Source organism: Talpa europaea (genome assembly GCF_964194135.1).
Source record: "Talpa europaea genome assembly, chromosome: 2".
Classification (NCBI taxonomy): Eukaryota; Metazoa; Chordata; class Mammalia; order Eulipotyphla; family Talpidae; genus Talpa; species Talpa europaea.
The window spans coordinates 17,627,534-17,651,873 of NC_140068.1; the positions used below are offsets into that span (position 1 = coordinate 17,627,534).

The following is a 24,340-nucleotide window of genomic DNA, read 5'->3' on the forward strand; positions in this document are numbered from 1 at the left end:
AAGTCTGGCAAGTATCATCATGGTTGAAGATGGGCAAAAGGTGGTTGGTGTAGAGCCAGAAGGCGCTCCCATGCCTCACACCGATTTACCTATTTTCTGCACAGAAGGGGAAAGCCCCACACTGCTCAGCGCTGACTTCTACCTTGAAGAAAATCAGCTCTGCCAGCAAGTCTCATCACTTACCCTGCTACTTACCCCAACCAGATACTTCCCAGATAATCCAGAGCAAATGAAAAGGTATAGCATGAACTAAGACTGATTTCTAAGAATCTGGATATGACGTCAACATTTAAGATCAATTAAAATGTAACTTCCCACACATTTACTAGCAAGCACATTTACTATGACTCAGAATAGTTTAAAAATTAGGTAAGCTGCTTACTATTATGCACGGTGTGTATGCAGCAACTGGTCCATAAATCATACACCATCTATCCTGCCAGATCTCCTCTGGCTCTTATAATCAGAGGAGTTATATACAAATAATTTTCAGACTAGCAATTGTAGACCCACATGTTTATAAATTATTTTGATTATAATAAGTTATCCACATGTCTCAGTTTATATTCCTTGGAACAAAACTCTTGTAAGGAAAAGAGGCTTTTTTTCATTAGTGTAACTGGAAATGTCTTAAAGTCTCTAGAGCACAGACAGGGCCATGGAGTTTCACTGGTTACACTTCCTAACAGGGATTGCCAACTCTCTGTCTCTGGAAGGGCGAGGCAGAGACACCACATGCCGAGTGGAAATTCTCATTCCTCCCATGAGCCTGTGGGTTCAATACACGGCAGAGGAAAAAGCAGAATTGTAAGAGATTCATTCTTAACTACTGGGTGGTCTACATTACAGAAATGGCAGCATTAAACTTGATTCAAATGTATGGGCTTACATTAAAATTAATGATGATGCTTAATTAAGCCTTGTGTTTTACTAGACTAAGTAAAATAACAGACATTCACATGGCTTTATATTAAGCAGGTCCAAATTTTGAAATTTTTTTCTTTCTCGAGCATGCTATGCTCTTGAAGGTTAACCATTAAATATAATTATCACTGGGTCAGATATTATACATCCTTTTTTATTTATGGTTGAAATGTCATTGGAAAGAGAGGAAATGGTACCGCATTCATAGAAACTGGTGCTGGGACTTGTGGGCATCCAAAATGGTTATTAGTGTGCTTTTGATTGTTAAGAAAGAGGATGAAGCACATGGCCACATCCAAAGTTAACTATTAGGTAGTCTCTGAATGTACTCCTAAGGAAAGACTTATCCTAAGTTCTCTCAATCTTGTCCTCTAATTTTAATGTTGCCCCCCCCCCCCTTTCCGGAGTTGTGGTTAGCTTGATTCAACTGTATGTTTAAAAAATCATAACTCCTGCAGCTGTTGAGTCCCACTGCTCTCAGCACTGATGTTTTAGTGATGGGAGACACTCCACAGGAAAGAAATACACTGAATATAGACAGATTTTGAATTTCACAAAGTCTCCTTAAGAAAATACATTGCACATATGTCTACAGATGCAGTTTCCTAAGGAATCACATATTTACATGTGCTAGTTGTAGTTTCACTGCTTGAAGAGCTTCACATTTCTGATTCCTTTTTCTTATATTAAAGACATTAAAACTTTGTGCTGTGGCTGAAAGTATCTGACATGATAATATTTTTATAGAAGTTATCTGAATGAGCACTGCAATAACCCTTAACCTTATCAATGACCTGATGGACAGGGATGACTGATGTTTGTTCTCCATCAGCATGGGTCAGTTTTGAAGAGGACTTGTCCATGGAAGTGCTGTCTGCAAAAAAATGATACAAGAAATTAGGCTACAAGATAAGCTGGTGATAAGCCTAAGACACTGGGCTCTATTTTGCACATTAAAGAGATAGACAAAGGAAATGAAGACCTGGTTGGTTCTTGGTTAAGATAATATGTAGCACTAAATTTCATCGTTTTCATCTTCAAAATCCATTCCTATGTATGAAAAAATGTTAATTTGCTTAGTGATCTGTGGTTTTTTTTTTAAAAGATTTATTTATTTATGCATACAAGAACTAGGGTACAGGCCAGAGGTGCAGGGGGTGAGAGGATTCACCAGAGACGGAGTGGGGAACAGAACAGGCAGAATGACTGAGATACACTGCTGAGGGGGGCAGCTGGTGTGACAGGAGAGGTCTGCTGCGCCATGTGGTCAGCTCCCTGGCCGGGGATCGAACTTGTGCTGCAGTAGCTGTGGATTGTTTCATAGTGCTGAGACTTAATCCCCTGCCACCACCAGGGAGGCCCTCATCTGTGTTGAGCTTTAAGAAATGTTCTGGGAAGTAAGTCGTGACTTTCAAAGAGCCAGTGAATACACAGATCATAAATATATGTGGCAAATGGCTCCAAAGATAAGACAGATTATATATCAAGTGAATTATATATTGAAATATTTAAGGGATAAACGATAGGTAACTGAGATATGGTTTTGAAATAATTCAGGGAAGGGGAAATGGGTAGGTGGGTATGAGTTCATAGATCCAAAGGGATTCATTATATTACCCCTTCTATTTTGTAATAAAAAATTATAAAATAAAATTTAAAAGATTTGGGAGAATGAAAGTAATGAAAATAAGCAAAAGGCTACTTTCAATAGATTTTCTCATGGTTTTTAGCATGCAAAATGATTGGAATATAGAAAAATGCATCTTTCATTAATTTTTTAGATGCTAAAAATGAAAATTATCTTCACCCAGCCATATTTTTAAGTATTTGTTTTTATTAGCCATCCTCTGGTCTCAGAATTATGCCACTGCTGGCCACAATAACAGCAGAACAACTGATAGTAATATAGGACTGCTAAATAATTATCTGTTCTGATCTGTTCAATATCAAATATTGAAATAATATTTGCCAACCCAAAAGCTTTCTAAACTTAAGTCTCTGCAACTCACTTCAGCTCTATTATCTGCAAATACCTATGATATCCTCTTATACCCTACGAATATCTTGGTAAGATCTAATCAGTTCTTCTCCCAATACATTTTGGAGAAAAACACTACCCTAAAATTAGCCATAGAGATTTCAAACCAAGGAAAGAACAATTATAAGCTTCTATAAAGATGAAGGAGCAAATACGACTGTCTATAAAGCACTCAGTTCCCTCCATCTATATTTTCTCTATTCACTGCAGAAGAGACACACACTCTATCCCAAAAAAAGTATGATCATGGCTCCCTCCAAAACTGGGATGTTCACTCCCAGCTTTTTATGTTTCGAGTAAGTTGAATCCAGTATGTAACAGAGAACTACAAATCCATCAGCAATTGATAAAAGCCATCATCATTTTATCCACTGTCTTTGGAAATGACTGAAATTGTTCAACTTATCTTGTATTGCATCTTGTATCTTGTATTTTCATTAAATAAAATGAAAGCTACAGTAAGAAACAGTGTGCTCATTCTACACTACAGGAAGAAAGCCAGGATAGGAGTTTGATGGGAAGAATGGGCAGACCAAAGCGCTGCAGAATGAGAATGTCCCAGGGCTGGTGAGAAAGGGTCAGGGAGTCACAGTGTAAGGCGTCCCCCCATGTGGCTCTGAGCAAGCTGACTGATTGTGTGCTCTTATTCAGTTCAGGTATTCACTAGCCATTGGTTTTCTGTTGGGGATTTTGCTATTGACTTAAATTTTCATAATGAACAATTTGTGCTAATTTTTTTTGTTGTTTTAAACCATAAATCTGGAAGGAAAAGTAAGGTTAATTCATTCTGCTTCATGGACAATATTTTGAGATTTTTGATGAGTGCCATTCCAAATAAATGACCCTATTTTCAGGGCCTTATAAAGTAGTCTATTCACAGTCAAATAAAGTAAAATTCTGAACAAGGTCTGTATTCCAATATCTTTCCCAGTACTCTAGTGAAATATTATCTTACAGGCAATACAGATTTTGATTATAGCTGTGAGAAAACCAGGGGCTAGGGAAATGAATAATTATTTAACCTATGATGAAAATTGAAGCAGATAAAAACCCTCAAAAAGCAGGCATAGAATTGGCAATTTTTCCTTTATAACATGACATATGCAGTAATTCATAAGAACAGTTGGAAAAGTTAAGTATTTCACTCCCCTCTACAATAAACCTCTCAAGTACTTTCTTTGATGATATTTTACCTGATAACTAACCCATTAACTGCAGGGCATTGTACATTTCCTAGAAGGAGCGGCTTGGAGACACCCCATGCAGGAAAGAGCCAGCACAGCCCACAATCATTTGAAATTTCAGAAATTCCAGCTCAAAGCAGGAATGTCATTGTGCCAGCTGAGAAGTATTGTAAAAAGCAAGCAATTTTGCTGGTGCAGCAAGAGCCTTAGTTTAATTCATGCAAATCTTCTCTTATTACCTTGCCAAAAAAATTCATGCATTCAAAAAAGTAATAAAAGTTTACCTGAAAAGATCCACTTTTGTTGAAGGAATGCTCTTAGGAGACATTATCTATGCCATAAACATATGAATTTCTAGATCAATTCCAAGAAATAAACCAGCTAGACATCCATCATGACATGCAGTAACTTCTTGCATGTTCCGAGTGCCCCAAGTGCCCCAGCGAGCCTCTGAGAATTGGTTTGGTGGCAGAAGGGCCACTTGTACACCAGTTGATTGGAAACCAGAGTGTATGATATGATGGAAGGGACGGCATATAGGAGACTACATCCTTATGCTAGTTGACAAGAACCCATTTAACCCTGAGGGTTTTGTTATGGAAAAAGAAAACATGAATGCATTCTTTTAAAAACCACCTTTCTTAAATAGTCCAAGTTTTCGTTTACTTCCATTTCTATGTCTCCTTTTATTTCCTTGTCAATTTTCTCCATGATCCTATAGTTTAAGACTTAGTATTTCCAAGTATTTTATTACTACTTCCAAATGTCCCCTCCTCTAACTTACCTACTTTGTTATATTCTCTCACCTTTAAAGTTGTATTTATTTGGTCTAGTCATTCTCAGTTATGTTAAAAGGAAAACAATTTAATTGGTTTAATTCCTATTCATTTATTACTGACTTATAATGCAGTAACAATTTGTATTTGAGAAGTGGAAGAAAAATGAGGACCTAATTTTAAAGTTGATGAAATAAAGTGAAAACATCATTCATTTGAAGGAAAAGCTATTTCATAATAGGGAATTACCATGTCAATAAATATTCTTAGACTATACACTTGTGCTTGATTTTGTTAAAGAGGTATTCTCAGCAGGGATACACAAAACTCTTCATTTTCTGCAAAACTGCTTTTAAACAGGACTCAAAGACTTCAACTTATTTTAGAAAAGTTCACAGCTTTCATTTGATTCCAAAAATTATTCTTGACTCCAGGAAACTGTCCTAAGCTGCTGCAAGTTTTCAGATATTACTTTAGTTGACTTGGAATTAACAAGCTCTCAAAATACTCAAATTTTCCCCCACAATACTATCATGCATCCCAGACGGTGGCCACTCCAGTGGGAAGGCATAGGCAGAGGTACAAACAGGGACATGTAGAAGGATTCAGATGTACCTAAGGGTCATTTGTCACACAAGTGTTTGCAATGTGAACATTTACTGACATATCACACAATGCATTCCCTATTTGCAAAAGCCAAATATGACTCTTCTGTGCCACTCACCCCTGCTTATGTTCAATAGCTAAACAAATCCCAATTTTTTTTTAAAAAAAGGTATTTTCTTTATCCTTTTAGAAGCATCTTTAATTAGGAAGTGTTGGGTGCTAAGTTTTGACAGCTACTTGCTTGAGGATTAATTAGTATTTAAAAGGAACAGTCCTGCTATCTTCCTTTGATATTATTGAAAGATTACACCTTTTCACACCACTCACTGACTATCAAAACAATTTTTATTTCCATGTTGTCATCAGAATTTTTCATGTACATACTCCATATCAGAATACATATCATTTCAAGTATCATGAAATTCTAGAAGATGAGCAAAGATATGGTGTTTCTCATCATCCTCTGTCACCTTCATGTATAATGGTCTCTGGTCATTCATTTAATTAAAAATTTAACAGCAACTGCCAATAACACATCCAATGATTAAGGACTTAAGTCTTAAATAGAACATATATCCAGGATGCTATTTCTTCCTGTTGCTATGTTGACTTACCAAGTAACTTTCATACTATGTTGAAATTATCCACAATTTCTATATTTTCTTAAATCAAAAGACATATATAAATTTTTAAATAAATACCATATTTTTTTAAACTTAAGGTTTTAATCAAATGAAATTACTATTATATTCAGAGTTAAGGACTATAGCTAATTTTAGTTATAAAATTAAAAAAACACAAATATTCAGAAAGGTCAAACAGAATTTGATTTTCACAAATTTAAAGCTACTACCCAATGGGGCACTGTGATCTTTCAATCTTCATGATATGCCAATTTTCTCAATGAAAACATGGTGAGATCTGAACCAGAGGTCTTCACCGTGGCCAGCACAACTCACCGGGGTGACTATTCCTTTTGAAGTAGGTGGTAGAGCTGGACTTAGATTTGGAAGTAAGGTAGGTTGAGTTAGAACCAATGGAACTTGAAGACAAAGATTTTCCCAGATTATCAGAACCTTTCTTGATGATATTGGTGGCAGTTTTACTCCAATCTGAAAGAAATGACATCTCTCTGTGAATCTTTTGGGGGGACATGGTCTACCTAAAGAATCAACACTGCATCAGTTATGTAATTTACCCAGAATATTGAATGTAAACCATAAACTGAAGGAACTGTAAGATTTTCACTTTGATCATATGTACATGTTGTTCAGAAAATCTACTTTAGTGTTCTAAGGGTGAAAAGCAAGTAAAAAAAAGTAAAATAGTAATATTCTTCTTCAAGCACTTAATATATATTATATATAATATTTTATATATATAATATATATATATATAGAGAGAGAGAGAGAGAAAGAGAGAGAGAGAGAGAGAGAATCTCTTTGTCCAATAATGTTATAATGTTACTAAGGATCTCAAGACTGTGGAAATGAAGGTATAGTACAGAGAGACCTTTGGATAGCTCACTTGTTACAGCTATATAACCTTGGGCAACTCAATTAATGTGTGTGGAATTTACGCCTTTCCTTCAGAGAACAGGAGGCTAGGCCATGGTCTTTAGCTTTCTTGGCGTCCTGATAGTCGAAGCCTTCAATGAAGCATTTTCACACACTTCACAATAGCTACCATTGACATTGGGTATGTAATCCCCAGCCCTCCTTATTCTCAGGGATATTGTCCTGGTGCCCAGAGTTCCTGCTCGTCAGCTAGGTGTAGGGTCAGGCAGGGGCCTCTCACCAAGGGCAAAAGTCCTGGTATGAGGAACATACTAGAAACCAGTATCTGCTGAAAACAGCAGGCAGATATTAGAATAGAAGTAACATGTTTTGACCAGCAGGAGAAACAGGGCGCCCCCCCCCCCGACCCCAGACAATAGCCCCTAGTCTTACATCCCCAATAACTGCTTTCCCCACACATGTACACTCCCTACTTACTTGCCTCCCCTTTGTATTTGATGCTAATAAATACAAGACTGCTTTTGGCTGCGGCTGCACATTACATCCCTATGTAGCCCTTCCAGGCCTCTTACTGCTCCACATGGACTCTGAGTAATCTTGCCCTCATCCGCTTCCAACACTGCCGCCCCTCAAGGCGACAAATGGGTTGCTCTGACAACGCAAGACCAAATGATGAATATTTCCAACCCTTAGATGTAAAAACCAGTGACTAACATGCCACTTTACCTGAGTTTTCTGCCAGCCGAAACCTGCCACAGCACAGATGTCGCCTCCACTGTTTCTGAACATTCTCCTTCATAGCACAGTGGAAGATAAATATAAACATACCTGGAACAAAAGAAGCATGCTTTTAAGATAAATCTTATAAAATGTAGATTCATGTTTATTTAAAAATTTTTACATCCGAGTCATGAAGCAGATTGTCAGGAATCTTAAGTACATATATAGTAGATGGTTTTATCACTGAGAACAGAATACAGAGGGTCAGATAAAAGTGGAATCATTACATGGATCTGAGCCTGTCTTTGTTCTGTTTAGTACTGACTGTGAATTAACCTAAAAGCTAAACTCAATTAAAGACGCATTTCATATTTTCTTTACATTTGCTTAAAAATTACATGAAAACATATAAAGTTTAGGGGAGAAAAGAAAAAATGGAAAAACCCATGAACTCATCATTTATTTCAATTTGTATATTCTGAACTATTTTATATGTACATGTTATTATGAGTTTGGGCTATAGAGAAGTGGTATTCTGGCTCTTTCTGCCTCCTTGTGTCTGTACAAGTGTCCCTTTCCTTTTCTTTTTTTTGATAATAAACCTGCCCTTTTGGATATTAAAAAATCCCGCCCTTTTGACCTGAAAAAGACCACATATTAGCAAATGCAATCATTCCACCTAGCTAGCTTTGGTTATTTACTATTTTAAAACAGAAATATTGTTTATTGTGAAGTAGACTTCAGAGCGATAGTCATTTCCTATATCTATCAAAGACTGACTATATCACTTATGTCTTGGAAGCCAACTTCTTTACCTTTTCATGGAATTTGCTTCTTCATCTTATCCCTCTATTAACTGTCTCATCAATTTCTCCCTCTGTACTTGTTTATTTCCAAGCATGTTCTAGCAAATTTCTCTTTAAAAACAAGCAAATAATTCTTCCTTACTCCCCAATCATGAATAAACAGTAACCACTGTGCATGGTGTGAACCCAATCTTCTTCCACATTAGTAATTAGTAATATTAATGTATTATTACTCTATCATTATATAATTAATGCAAGTAAAATATTTTATTTAGTATTATATAATTTATGGCTAATAATTCATTGATAATAAAATAATCAGTAAAGGAAATAAATCCTAGAGATCCAATTATGTGTCTAAAATTATAACTAATATGGTAGGGAAGTTTCCTAATTAAAAAAGAAAGCTCTAATAAATATGATCAAATTTGAATCATTCAGATACAAATACCCTCTTGGGATCCCTGTGCCGTGCATGGGAGGAGAAGATGCAGGAAGGAGAGTGGATGTCAGTTTTAGACTGATTGGCCCATGCTTGGGCATAACCAGTCTCTGTGCAGGGAAATATCTTCCACTCAAAACCCCAAGAATCAGAATCTGAAGGCTGATCTCTGCCCCTGAGAATAGGGAGTCAACATCATTGTGTTTAGACCTCATCTTCACACTCCAATCAAGTAAATCTGATTGCTTTTCAAAACCTCTCCCTCCTTTAAGTCCCCAAATCCTCATCATTTACTAAAAAGAAAATTCTTTTAATAAGCACACATGTGTTGCATCACTACTTCAGTGAATCACCAAATTGCATAAACAATTTGAATTGGTTAAAAGAGTCTTAAGTTTTTCATTTTTCATTTTTTAAGAGTGGGTAGCAGTTACAAAGTAAGGAGAGTGGAAGCTTGAAGTTTACAGCAAGGTCAATGTAGGGCACATGGCTGAGAAAGAGAAACCCTTTGCCTTGGGTTTATTTCATTTTTGTTCACTGGGTCAAATTTGCAGAATTTGTCTTTGAACATAATTTTGTCACAGAGTGGAAAACAAAGGTAACCATGTACTAGACAATTGTTTAGCAAAGTGATGTATTAGAGCAGGAAATAGATTATAAACTCCAATTAAGGGTTGCCTGTCCCAGGCATTAATCCAGTCACTGTTCACTAGAAGGCAAATGATTTTCTTTTAGCTGAGAAAATAAACTTTGCTAGACATTGCAGCCCTTAATACTCAATAGTTGTTTGTTGTTTGTTCCCCTAAATGTCATATATACCACTGGATGAAAAAAAACCTTAGAAGTTATGTCTTGTGTTTTGCAGTCATTGGAAAAGAAACAGTTCTCAGATTTGCTGCCTGGTCTTTCTGAGATGCTAAGATGTGAATTATTTTGAGGATCTGATGCTGACCAGATAGAGGGAGGTTCACGGTAACATAAAATTGATTTAAGAATGTTTTAGATGTGCAGTGCCGCTCTAAATCATAATGACAAAACATTAGATGACATTGCCTATGTTTATGCAACCACACTTGCCTTGTGGATATACAGGCATCCAACAAGTTTAAAAGACAGTGGTATGTAAACTGGAGCAAAATCTGATACATTTTCTTTAAAATTATATGACACAAGTCATTTAAACGCTCCGCAGCTCACACTATGAATTGTGATGCCATGGGATAAAATTAGATCATAAGCCTAGGAAGTCAGAATTCTTAGGAATAAACAAATATTTTTTCAGTTCCAGGGCATTATGCAGTTTCTTAAAGCTATGAGATATTTTTCCATTTTAAATCAGAATAGGATTCTCATAGTAGGTTATTTTACTTGTAGTAACTAGCCCTTTCACATGAATTTCAGTTAGTCTGGTAAGAAAATACCAAAATTCTTCCAGCACAAAACATTCCTTTTAGAGCTCAGCCATGGGAAATGTGGTAGGGGCCCACATCTGGAAGAGCAACATAAGCAGTATGGAAAGAAATTCCAAACACTTCAGGAAGGAGGAGTAGAAACTAGCAAGACAGCCAAGGTCACTTGGAGGCCAAAGAAAGAAAACAAAGGGCTAGCCCGTCTTAAATTTTGAGGTTTTCTTTTTCTATCTACCTACATATCTTGGTGCCAGAAGCAAAACTAAAATCACATAACTTTAGAGTTCTACATTAACATCCAAAAGAATGTTTGATTTTGTATCTCTATCATCTGTGCTCTTTTTCTACAGTATGTTTTCCCTTTGAGAATCTTCAGATCAACCACACTGTACCTCAAAAAGGATCTTCATACTACCTGGAAAAATATGCCCTAATAGCTTTCTGGAAAGGGTTTCAGCTGCGACCAGGAAACATGATAATTGGCCTTTACTCTTCATAGTGCCTTGAGCTTTATTTAACTGACTAGGGAATAGGGAACTTTGCCCATAAAAGTTGGAAGCTAAAAACGGCTCAAAAGACTGAATTCAGAATTCAAGCCAGTGCTTCATCTTGACAGGCTAGTGCTAGTTTCATGAAACCTTTGTATCTTAAAAAATGGATTTCATGTTGGTCTTTTTTTTTTTTTTTTGGTGAATCTTCACCTGAAAACCACAACTGAGACCCCCAAGCCAAACTTCCTTCACACTAGTTTCTTCAGTTAATTACAACTTTGATTCTTTAGTTTACCCCATGAACCCAGATTTCATGCTAGAACTATTAGCAAACAAAAACTTAGGCACATTTTAACTGAATAGATTTCTGATCAGTTCTCTACCTCTCATTCCACCTCACTCTTGCCTTTCTTTTACTACTATCTTTTTTTTTTTTAAAGATTCATCCCTTCATGCATACAAGAACTGGGGTACAGGCCAGATGTATGGGAGGGTGAGGGAGTTTACCAGAGACAGAGTGGGGAACAGAACTGGCAGACTGACTGAAATACACTGCGGAAGAATAGCCTACAATATCATATCATAATATCTTATGATGGATATTAAAGTTTCAGAAACACAGTGAAGGGGTTAAAGACAGCTATAGATAAGGAATGTGGGATGGAATCAGAGTGGGTGCTAATGGTGAGTGTAGGGTATCTTAATCAGGCCCATGGGCTGGAATTTTGATAGGAAAATCAATCAAGAATCAATCAAATCAAGTGTTAGGGCAAAAGAGGCCATATACGCTAGATAACTAATTTTTAAAAAATGATCTAGATGACCTCTGAACTCCATCTCCAGCCTGAATTCAAAATTTTGAGTAATTCCTATGTTTTGTTGTCACAGACTCTGACAGCTGCCTGCAGGCTGGGAGCTTTAGGATTTGTGATTCTCTTTGGGAATTACTTGGGTCCTCCTTTCATACTACCAAGGTGCCCTTTATAAAATGAATTCTCTGTGAAACAAAATGCCCTGCCAAAGGATGAACAATTTATTTCCTTGCAGTGTGTAATATCTCAGTCAACATGATGTCATTTCAGATGTTTGGGGTTTAAAGCTTGTTCATCCTTGAATCTTGACCCCAGTTCTCTATGTGTGTTGCAAATGTGATTATGGCACATCTTACCTATCAGGAGAATCCTAACATAATTTGATTTAATTTACTTTATTAGTAGGATTCAAATAATTAATAAAAATATATTTCACTAGGGCCTCCCTGATGGTGCAGGCTGTTGAGCACCACATTGTGAAGCTGTCTATAGCCTCTGCAGTGCAGGTTCGATCCCTGCCAGCCAGCCGGCGAGAATCCCACATGGCAAAGTGGACCTCTCCTGTCTCTCCCACTGCTCCCCTCAGCAGTGTATTTCTTCAGTCTGCCTGTTCCGTTCCCCGCTCTGTCTCTGGTGAATCCTCTCACCCTCCCATGCATCTGGTCTGTACCCCAGTTCTTGTATAAAAATAAATAAATGTTTAAAAATACATATATATTTCACTATATGATTTTTGTTGAATAAGGGTAAGAGATTAAATTTTTAATTTAATCATTAAATATATTGGTTAACAGTTTTTTTAAACTGGAAGTGGATAATCACATCCTGGAAACTTTGTTGTTTTTTTTTTAAGATTTATTTATTCATAAATACAAGACTGGGGTATGGGAGGGTGAGAGGATTCACCAGAGACAGAGCAGGGAACACAACAGGCAGACTGATGAAATACACTGCTGAAGGGAGCAGCGGGCGAGTCAGGAGAGGTCTGCCGCGCCATGTAGGATTCTCTCTGGCCAGCCAAGATTGAACCCGCACTGCAGAGGCTGTGGACAGCTTTATAGCACTGTGCCCAACCGCCTGCACCACCAGGGAAGGCCCACTTCCTAGAAACTTTGAAATAAAAAACTGAAAGGGCAGTAATTTCTGTTACTTTTCTGCTTATGCTTTAATAACATAATTTTCTGTGCTATGTTACATTGTCAGATTCAAACTGATCTTGGGAAAGTTACTAACTTTTCTGTGCTGTTTTTTCATCTATAAAATGGATAATATATTCTCTAACTTGGGCACCTACTTTTCAGATTTGCAGCTCATATATGTTATGTTTTGTAAAACAAATGTTGCAAATGATGGAAATGTTTTGTAAAACACAATACACTATACAAATATGAATTAGTTGTGCTGCTCTCCAATTAATTAATGGCAAACTTTATCTCTGAGTAGACCGATAATATCCTTCTGTGTACACCACAGCAACTTCTATTTGCAAATTCTATGTTGCAATTTATTATGGGGTTATATATACAATCATAAAATGTGCTAATTACACTCAAGACTGTTAATCAATACTGTTTACATGCCTGTAAAAGCAAAGTTAAAGACCAAACTCTTGGTATGAACTAGACTTTAGATTCTGATAAACTTTTCAGGAGAGTTAAAATTCCTATATTTTAGAAAAGTCTAATTGATAGTGTCAAATAATTTTACTCAGTTAATGAAAAAACTATATAGTCTGAGACACCAGTTTATTGCTTGTGAAACAAACATGGATGAGAATGTGTAATATCTTAAAGTAATAATTCAATCCTACAAGTGCCTCAATGTCACCAAGAGACAACCACACAAGAAGACTTTGGCTAAGTTCTTTTTAGCAACCAGGGAATTGTCTTTTACTTCTTTAGGATGAATTACATTTTATTTCATGAAGTATAAGCTAATGTTCTCAGGCATGTGGATTATGATAAGATTATGATAAGATTGTCAAACATCTGTTCTCATTTAAATACCACTTTGTATGTCATAGTTTTTTTTTTTTTTTTTCAAAATTGTATTCTTCAGAAAATATTGAATTTCTAGTGAAATGATCTGCCAGTTTCCTCCTGAGAAAACAGCAAAGGTAGCACAAGCAGATAGAATTGTAATTGTACTATTTTAGAAGATTTATTTATCTTTTAATCTTAGAAAAAAAAATCAATTGAAGAATTAACATTTAACAAGTGAAGAAGGTAAAATAAAAAGGACAAAATAGTATACCATGGAAAATCAGAAAATAATAAACTTGGTTTTGATCTTGATTCAATTCATGATTTAATTTGCTTTTTTAAGTAGGTAACAGTTTAGTTACAATCACATAATTATGTGACTTCAGATATCCATTTAGCACAATTGTTAACAATTAAATTGTAGAGGGTAAGTGTACATAAAAGATAAAAATACAAACCAAATTAAAATAAACATAAAAATATGTATTGAAAATAAAACAAAAAATATAAAAGTCTACACAAATTTTTTATATATAGGCCATAGAAATTTATGTGAATAACCACATAATTATACATGTATGTGTTTATAAACACACGCATACACGTATTTCATGAATAGATAAAATGGAATTTTAACAGGATTGAATCAAGATTTTGAAGATATAGAAATAAATCTGCTAGCAAAAGCCTCTCCACCCCACCCCACCCCCATATGTAACTCCTGATATCACTGTAGCCTGAGCTCAAGCACTTGTCTCTCCTGGAAGGCCCACTTCTTTAACATGACAGAGTGACTTGAGGTGTTCATAGTGAAGACTCTAATGATTTTAGATGCTCAACCACAAGCTAAACCTGAGAAGATTAAACTTTGTTTGACATAGTTTTAGTTTTCAGAACATTGTATTATACTCTAACTCTTTCACCATAGGGAAGTATTAGAGGCTTCAGCGAATGACAATATATTATATTACACTAATAAGAACATCTCTTAGCGTAATGATTTCCCCCAAATAAGAGTTTATTTTAATGACCAAACCAATGGTGAATGTTTTGTCATTTCTTTTTTTTTTTTTTTAAAGATTTATTTGTTTGTTTATTTATACAAGCACTGGGTACAGTGAGAAGTGCGAGAGGGTGAGAGATTCACCAGAGCCAGAGCCGGGAGCAGAACAGGCAGAAGGACCAAAGTACACTGCTGAGGGGAGCAGCGGGCAGCAGGAGAGGTCTGCGCGCCATGTGGGACCCTCCTCCGGTGGCCGGGGAGCAGCCGGGGATGGAACTGGTGCCGCAGAGGCTGCGGGCGGCTTCACAACCCAGCACTCAACCGCTGCGCCACCGGGGAGGCCCATGTTTTGTCATTTCTCTTGACTCTATACTCATGTCTCTCCAGTTCTGCCAACCCCAATTCCACCATAGTTTAAAGTACTGCACAGCCTTATCTCATCCAAGTGCCTACTATCTGCTTTCCCCACAGACACAACTGAATTGCTTTCATCCATTCTCCACATCATGACCAGCTGTACCTTCGCGAAATAGACATCTGATCAGGTCACCCCTCAAGTCAAAACCCTTCAAAGACATTTCATTGCTCTTAAAAGATCAAAATATAGGCCTTCTATGGGCCTCCCCGATGGCGCAGCGGTTGAGCGCTGGGCTGCAAAGCTGCCCGCAGCCTCTGCAGAGGGTCCCACATGGCACGCAGACCTCTCCTGCCGCCCGCTGCTCCCCTCAGCAGTGTACTTCGGTCCTTCTGCCTGTTCTGCTCCCCACTCTGGCTCTGGTGAATTCTCTCACCTTCCTGCGCTTCTGACTGTACCCAGTGCTTGTATAAATAAGTAAATCTTTAAAAAAAAAAAACAAAAAACAAAATACAGACCTTCTAGTCTAGACCCTGCCACACCCACTACAACTCTGAAGATCTCCTGTTCTTTCTCTGTTCTCAGGTAATATACACTCTCCTTTAATTCCTTGAGTATATGCTGTACTCATAATTTAGAGCAAATTACAGACATACCCTCTGTCTCAAATAGTTTTATACTGCTACTACTCCCATCTTTTACCTACTTAATTCTTATTGATCCTTCAGATTTCAGCTTAGACAAGTCTTTGGCCATGTACTCTCAATACATCAGGTATTTTGCATATGGGGATTAATCTGATAAATGTTTGTTTCTAAGATATAAGTTCCATGAGGCAGGGACCACATCAATATTTCTCTCTTTTTTTTTTTCTAGACAGAAGAAAATCAGAAATAAAATTAATAAACATAATAAACTTGCTTAAGGACTACTCAAGTTCACTGTGCATTCATTAAATTGTTTCTTTAAACTGCTGGAATTCTACATGCTTCTTTTCATAAAGCATATACTTTTAATGACCACTAAGCCTCTCCTGGAAGGTTCAGAAAATGGCTCAACTTAAAATCATTACGTGACTTTCCATAGCCTCCTGAGAAGTTTCTGCATAAGCTTGGCCAGTAAGCAATTGTTAGCAGACACATGCGCTCCACATCACTGCCTTTTAATTTAAATTTCTTTTTTTTTTTAGGAGGTGTTTTTATTATCATTGGATGTGTAGAAATCTGTTCTGAATTTACATAATTTAAAATCAGTGTTAAAAGTTAGTGTCTTATGAAGAACACAGGGTTGGTGATGGTTTACAACATTTTTCCCTCGAAAAGAGACCAACCCTGGGAAAAATAAAATATCCCAATTTTCATTAACGAAAACAGAGCTGAACAGACAACTGTAGCTGCTGAATGTTACTGAAACTGCCAGGAAATTCTAGAAGCAAAAACAAGTTTGGGCTGGCACGTTAACATCTCATGGACAATCCTGAAATATAAAACCATGAAATTTCTAAAGCTAATGTCCACTTTTTGTCAGTATTTACCTAGGTACTTTGTGTTATATATTACAGAAGAGATTAGAGAAATATTCACTTTCCAAAGCTCCACTTCACCAGATATATGCTCTACTACCTATTTCATCTCCAACTTTTTGAGATATACTTGAGGCTTATTATTCTATTTACTAAAGATAATGATCCTGCATAATTCCTCTGTTTTGGGAGGATCAACCTGAATAAAATTTACTAGCTGTGTATTTATGCCAAGGAAGTCTCTGACTGCAATCCCCAAAGCACTTCCCTTTCTCTGTCCACTTACTCATTTAACAATTGTTGAGAATCTACTACATGACAGATATTTTTTTCTTTTTTGTAGGCGTTTATGAGTTAGTGGGAATCCTAGGAGGATAAGCAAAGCAGATACACACACTATAGATATGCAGACACTTTACTACAGGTGATTTCAGATTTTTCTTAGGGCAGATATCTGGGGATCATCTGCCTGGGCATCTCATTTGGTGAGAACCAAACCTGCTTTTCACCCAAGTCAGATTTGTTCAACTTGCCTCAGTTCTTCCTTCCCCACATACCTGCAAGGTTCAGGTATGCTGGGAGTGCTTAGAAAGACCCTAAACTTCATCACCTTATCCCTTTTAGAGACTGGACCTCATGGTGTTTCTGAACTTTTGGAGTTTTACCACTACAGGGTATAGCCGAGAACTAAAAGAATGCCATTCAACTTTCAAAAAGCAAACAATATATACATTCTCTTAAGATTAAAAGTTAAATCATCATAGATTACTGTACGTTATGTGTTATGAAATCAGAAAGAAGGCAACTCCTTGAAAGAAGCTTGGTAATTTTGCACAAAGTAGGGAATTAGCAAATATTGGTTGAATTGTTGAACACATTGCCATTCCTCGTGCTAAGCCATGAAAACTGGTGTGTATCTAAGCTGGAGTCTGGTATTTATTTTGAAATCCAAGAAGCCAAGTTGTCAATATAAATTGCTCTGTCCTTGCACAGAATCTAAACACTTTTAGCCAAGAGCAGTAAACCCACACAAGAAGAGGGTCCATGAAGAACACAAACAGCAAAACTGAGCAAAGTAAAAGTCGTCTTCTGTGGGGGACCTCTCTGTCCCATATTCAGACAGGTTGCAATACTTCCTTCTTTGCACCGATTATCTGCTAGGTACTATTTGATTGCTTGGGATGCATCACTGAAGACAATCTGACTTTCTACCTCATCTTTCCATTCAAGGCCTTTTCCCTGAGTACCCCGTGCCTGGAATTACAGTCAACACTTGGAAGAAGAAACAAAGTACAACATCTCTCCAAAAGCAAAGTTGTTTGTAAAGATGTAAGATTAGAAAATAAAATTAGGAAAGTGGAAAGTGTTCAGGTACCATCTAGCTTACCTTGTAATGAGTTGAAGATGGCAAAGAGGTACATCATAGGGACACTTAATGGTTTCCAGGCAAAGAAAGCGAATCCCCACGTCATGCCCAGCAGGAATGTCAGGCTGACTACACTGCGCAGGTTCCTGAGAACTTCTTCACGCAGGGTCCGGTTGCTCCTCTTGCCATTCCTCCCACAGATTTGCACCATGACCACGATGAACATGGCCACGTTCAGGAAAAACATGACTCCAAAATAACCAGCACAGCTCACATAAAATACAAAGGGATTCAGAATCCAACAGCTTACAGGAGAAGAAGAAAAGGAGGGATGAAAGGAAAGATTTAGTCACTTTATTTTCTTTTTAAATAAAATTGTTTTACATCCCTGTTAGTATTTTGACAGTATAGGATTTCTCCCCTCAGGTGTGGTCACTGTAGCTAGAGAGAGAGATTTAGTAGCATGTCCTGTTTACATAAGGTTCTCCGGGCTCAGCTGGGATTTCTGCGGATATCACTTAACCTCTAGGCCACCAGGGAGGCCCCAAGGTGGCTTCTTGAAGTCTGCATGGGATGAAGAATGTCAGTCAGTAGGCTCACCCAAACCACCATTAAGTCCCTTTTCTTTTATGTGTCTGCCTCCAGTGAAAAGGAAGCATAAGTATTCATTTTCTCAATCTCCTTTGGATGTAAGGGGTGTAACAAAGTAATATGGAAGCAGAGTCCACTAAAGAAATTTTGGGGAGCTACTCTAGGTGGACTCAACCAGCAGGCCTGTATTCCTTCTTCCTGCTTCAAACATGGAAGTGAGCGTGGTGCTGCAGCAGTCACATTTTCAACCACAAAATCAGCCCAGGTTGTTGCCCACTTCACATTTCTTGTCATGTGAGGAAGGTAAATTCTTCCTATGCACATATAATTGTGCATTCTGTTACTGTAGACAAAATAATTCTTATCAATATAATTGGTATAGAAGTGGCAAGATTTTCTTGAAGATCAAGGATATTCTTCTACTGACAGTTCTGTACAATTAAAAGGCTACATTGTTTATAACTTTGTTCTAAGTTCAGGAAGGATGTACTTGATATTCTGAATGATACATAAATCAGAAAAGAGATGAAAGTAATTTAAAAACAGCACTATGTGTAAGGTATACTATGAGTCATATTAATAAATGCTGCCATTTTAGATTCCATTAATATTACCTAATATTATGGAGATACGTAGGTGCCTCAAAAACTGGATGACTTACTAAAATCAATAAATTCATCCTAATATCTTAGTATAAATGATCATCATTCTGGGTCAGCTTTTCACACTGGAGCATGACCTCACAATGGCAAAAGATATCTTGAAAAAAGTCTTTAAGTTCTATAGCCTGATTCCTAGTATATAGTCAATTCTCAGTGTGAGAGAGGACTGTACAACTATTTACTAAATTTACTTGATTTTTTTAAAGATTTATTTATGCATATAAGAACTGGGGTACAGGCCAGATGTGCAGGAGGGTGAGAGGATTCACCAGAGACAGAGCGGGGAATAGAACAGGCAGACTGACTGAAATACAATGCTGAGGGGAGCAGCGGGCGACACAGGAGAGGTCTGCTGTGCCACAGCTCCCTGCAGAGGCTGTGGATAGCTTCACAGTGCTGTGCTTATCCCCTTATGCCACCAGGGAGGCCCTAAAAACCAAGAAGAATTGACTAACATACTTGTAAAATTTTTACTTAGACTTGTGCGCTTACTTCTATGTCTGATATATTTTAATTGTAAAGGTCCTCAAATTAATACCGCTTGCTTGTCCTGGAGTTAAGTTTTCTTTACATATGGGAATTCCTTAAAATCCTTACATTTATTTTCTACTAGCTCTTGAATGCTGCTTTTGACTATGAGAGGCTGTGAGCGAATGGACAGAGATTGGATGTGGACTGGGTAGTCAAGTATTCTCCAACCAAGCAACACGCACAGAGATGTGCCTCCCAGATCTCATCTCAAGATGAGACTCATTCAGTAACTCTTTCTTTTTTTTTTTAAGAGGCACGTATTTTATTCATTTATTTATTTGTTTGTTTGTTTTTGTTTATACATGCACTGGGTACAGTCAGAAGCGCGGGAGGGTGAGAGAATTCACCAGAGCCAGAGCGGAGAGCAGAGCAGGCAGAAGGACCGAAGTACACTGCTGAGGGGAGCAGCAGGCGGCAGGAGAGGTCTGCGCGCCATGTGGGACCCTCCTCCGGTGGCCGGGGAGCAGCCGGGGATCGAACCAGCGCCGCAGAGGCCGCGGGCAGCTTCGCAACCCAGCGCTCAACCGCTGCGCCACCGGGGAGGCTCTCAGTAACTCTTTCAATTAACATACATTTATTAAGTACCCAATATGTGCTAGATAAAACAGGAGAGAATTGCCAAATTTGAACAATATGAAGATCTTAGCCTCAGTGATCTGAGTCTAAATGGAATTTTCCAAGTTATTCACGTGCTCGTGGAGTTCCTCCCTTCTTCCCTCTCTCCCTCACAACCTTCTTCCTTCTTTCCTTCTTTCTTTCTTAAAGATCCAAAAGGGAAGGTTTAGGGCCTCCCTGGTGGTGCAGGTGGTTGAACGCAGTGCTGTGAAGCTGTCCGCAGCCTCTGCAGCACAGGTTCAATCCCAGCCAGCTAGGGAGATACCCACATGGTGCAGCAGACCTCTCCTGTCTCACTCGCTACTCCCCTCAGCAGTGCATTTCTTCATTCTGCCTGTTCTGTTCCCCACTCTGTCTCTGGTGAATCCTCTCACCCTCCCACGCCTCTGGCCTGTACCCCCCATTCTTGTATAAATAAATATTTTTTTTAAAAAAGGGAAGGTTTAGTATAAAAAAGGAAATTCCCTATCTGGCAGGGCACTATGTTCATGTGGAAAAGCATCTCAAACACTTCGGGGCAGTCAATTAAACTCATTGGTAGTGGAGCAGAGACCTTGACAAGAGCATGCAAACACATTTCAACCTTCCAGAATAAGAGGCCCACTACTGGCATGGAAACATCTATTAAATTTTAGCAAATGATATTTAAACATCACAAATCAATTTCCAACCGGGCTGTATTACTTACAATTCACCGCCTTCTTCTATTCCATAACTTTTTCTTCCATAGACTTTATTTTTGCCACTGCTCACTAGTACAATTGACACAACTAAGGCCGGCAAACCTGTTATAAAAAGATCATATATATATAAGCAACTTCTCAGGATCGCCTGAAGTGCCTTATAATACTGGTAATAGCAAGAAAAACAATAAATAAACCACTTCATATTACAGAATCAAATTTCTTAGACCTGGCAATTTGATTAAAAACAAGAAAATCCCTTCTTTGATAAGGAACCCCCCAGTCTAATCGGCAATCATCAAAACATATTCTTTAATGACAGCTATTTTAATCTTCTGTTTGATTGCTGATACCCACTAGAGAACCAAAAACCTGACTTCAATTGAAGTCAGCACCAGAAAATGTGGTCTCATTAATGATGTCTGGTGGACTGTCAGCATTCAGGAGGTAAGTTATTGCCGCTTATTTTGTCCCATTCTGTATAAAGAAAAATCTAGGAAAAGTGGAGGAAAACAATGGGGACTTAAATGCTTCATAGTCTCCCTTTTTTCTATAAAAAGAATCAATCAAGGCCTCCCTGGTGGCACAAGGGGTTAAGATGCAACCTAAGAAGCAGTCCGCAGCCTCTGCAGCACGAGTTCGATTCCCAGCAAGGGAGCAACCCACACGGCAGAGCAGACCTCTCCTGACTCACTTCCTGCTCCCATCAGCAGTGTATTTCAGTCAATCTGCCTGTTCTGTTCCCCGCTCTGGCTCTGGTGAATCCTCTCACTCTCCCGCACATCTGGCCTGTACCTCAGCTATTGTATGCATAAATAAATATATCTTTTTTTTTAAATAAAATTTTTTTAAAGATTTATTTATTTATTTTTACAAGCACTGGGTACGTCAGAAGTGCGGGAGGGTAAGAGAATTCACGAGAGTCAGAGCAGGGAGCAGAACAGGCAGAAGGACCGAAGTACACTGCTGAGGGGAGCAGCGGGCGGCAGGAGAGGTCTGCACGCCATGTGGGACCCTCGCTGGAGGCCGGGGATCGAACCGGCGCTGCAGAGGCTGTGGGAATCTTCGCAACCCAGCGCTCAACCACTGCACCACCAGGGGAGGCCCTAAATATATCTTTTTTAAAAAAGAATCAATCAATAATTATTTCCATGTGTATGTCAGCAGGCAAAAGCTAATTCTAACCATCCAAACTTCCTGAAAGATCCATTTATTTGCTCCTACTGTGGTACTGAACACCTTGGAATGTCTCCTACTTCTACATTGCTCTCTGAAAAGAACAAGGTCTAAAATGCCTGGTGCAATATAAAACCCAGATTAAAAAAAAAAGATTAAAAGATCCCAAAAAGGCAAATACAACCATCCACATCTGTCTGAAGAATGTTAAGAAGTTCAAGTCAAGAATTCTGTCCATATTCTGGTTGCACACACATACACACTATTTCTCCCTCTTGTTCTAAGACATGGGCATGCATCTAGGGTGAGTATAGTTAGGATTCTGAGGAGGGTTTCAAATTTTGAAATACAATAGAAATGCACCACTATCCACAGTTGCTTCTCCAGACTCAGGTGGGCTGGCTCTGGGCAAAGGAAGTAAGTGGTGACTCAAGAGTTGAACATTTTGCCTTACTCCTGAATATGTTGAAGGCTATTGAATGGTTGTTTTTAAAAATCCTGTTCTTCCTTAGGATATGTATGTCATGTCCACATCCTTTGCAATTTAGAAGTAGTTTCTAGCAGTTTTATTCTTTCAAAATAGGATTTTCTTACCAAAAACTGACAGCTGCCCATAATAGTTAAAACAAAACCAAAACATTTTAGAGTCTTACCCCAGCCAATGATGCAGAATTTCAGTATATATCGGCGGATGTAAGTGTTAAACACTTTCACCAGGGCAATGTACATGTGAATGGCTTCCAGCCCCATCCAGGTAAAGGTTGTTAGGAGGAAGAAATGCAGCAGGGCAGCCACGGCAGTGCAAAGCCCATCCATCTGGAAGGAGGCGACCCAGCCATCCAAGAGGAAGAGAAGATTCAGGAACAGCAGAGCTGTGCTCAGGTTCATCAAGATTTTGGAGGGATAATCCCTTCGCAATTTTCTAAAAAAGAAAGAAAAGACATACAAGAACTAACCCTGTAAATAAATCACTGAACCACAGGTAGTAATGTCTTACAGAGCTTGGCAATGCATTAGAATCTTTTTAGGCCATGGTCTCACTAGGAGGAGGGCTTTGGAAAGTTATAAAGGTTTTTTTAAATATTATTTTTATTTCAAAACTGCTTCTAATTGTTTATGAAAGTTTCAACTGAATGACTTTTTTAATCCAGGTAAACTGAGTTAGAAAGTTGATATTTTTGTTAAAAAACAATTTCCCTAGTACATTTCCAACCTTCTTGATTTTTAATGGGTAAGGATCATTTTTGAATGCTCTATTTCAGAATTCATTTTATAAAATTTGTGAAGCAAGTGATTTTGTCTTTTACGATCATATAAAAAGCATTTTCGACAATATTTTTAAATGTTAATAATCTCTAACAGTTTTAAATGCATTTTGAGAATTAGAAATACAGTAATTTTAAGAAGATTCTAGAGCTGGAAAATTCATATTGCACGATGCATCTTCAGAGAAACCTTAATATTAACATTGAACCACCCTATGTGAATCATCACAAAGAGTATAAATGTTTTTAAAAGAAGAGGCAGTTTTCTTATTCATTTTGGAACAGTTAGCACTTGGTTTGGCAGTTAGAAAAATACTTACTCAAAAGCAATATAAGTCAGGAGAGTTGCTGCTGAAAAAATAGCAGATATGCCACACCCAACGTAAGAGATGAAGGTCAGAATTTTAGTGTTTTTTGCATCCATTTGTGAGGCAGATCCTTGAAGATCCTACACAAAAGATGGGAAGTACCTATAAGAACGTTTCTTTTCATGAGAAAGATGTATCAGAAAGCTCATGCTAGCATAGGAGCAACTCAATCTTAGGGGCTAGTAGCAATAGTGTTAATCAGTGTGGACACTTCCATTTATTGTACCTTTATCCATCACTCCATGAAACAAAATTACAGCATTACTGAAGGAGCAAGCCAAGTTGTACAAATGGTTACCTTGTTATCCAATCTCTTTGCACACCAGTATAAGGAGAAGAACAAAGCCACTGACACCCCGACAGAAAGAGGGGAGGAGGTAGTTACCTTGCAGAATAAATGAGCAGGGCCACCCTTAACATTTGCAGGGTTGGGGACACAAATGCAAATGGAGGTTAGTGTGGTCCACACAGCCAAGCCCTTGGGAGGGTCCTAGGT

General features: G+C 38.0%; 1 protein-coding gene across 1 annotated transcript in view; it reads right to left on the reverse strand.

Moving 5' to 3' along the window:
* Positions 1 to 1,619: 1,619 nt before the first annotated feature.
* The window catches only part of ADGRG6 (adhesion G protein-coupled receptor G6), a gene marked incomplete at both ends in the record, with an annotated part of 129,578 nt that continues 106,857 nt past the window's right edge, over positions 1,620 to 24,340 (reverse strand). Inside the window, 7 exons of the mRNA XM_084257908.1 lie at positions 1,620 to 1,798; positions 6,488 to 6,640; positions 7,772 to 7,873; positions 17,975 to 18,258; positions 21,041 to 21,137; positions 22,865 to 23,133; positions 23,797 to 23,924. Of these exons, the coding sequence (XP_084114034.1) occupies positions 1,620 to 1,798; positions 6,488 to 6,640; positions 7,772 to 7,873; positions 17,975 to 18,258; positions 21,041 to 21,137; positions 22,865 to 23,133; positions 23,797 to 23,924 (1,212 nt within the window). The remainder of the gene's footprint in view (positions 1,799 to 6,487; positions 6,641 to 7,771; positions 7,874 to 17,974; positions 18,259 to 21,040; positions 21,138 to 22,864; positions 23,134 to 23,796; positions 23,925 to 24,340) is intronic.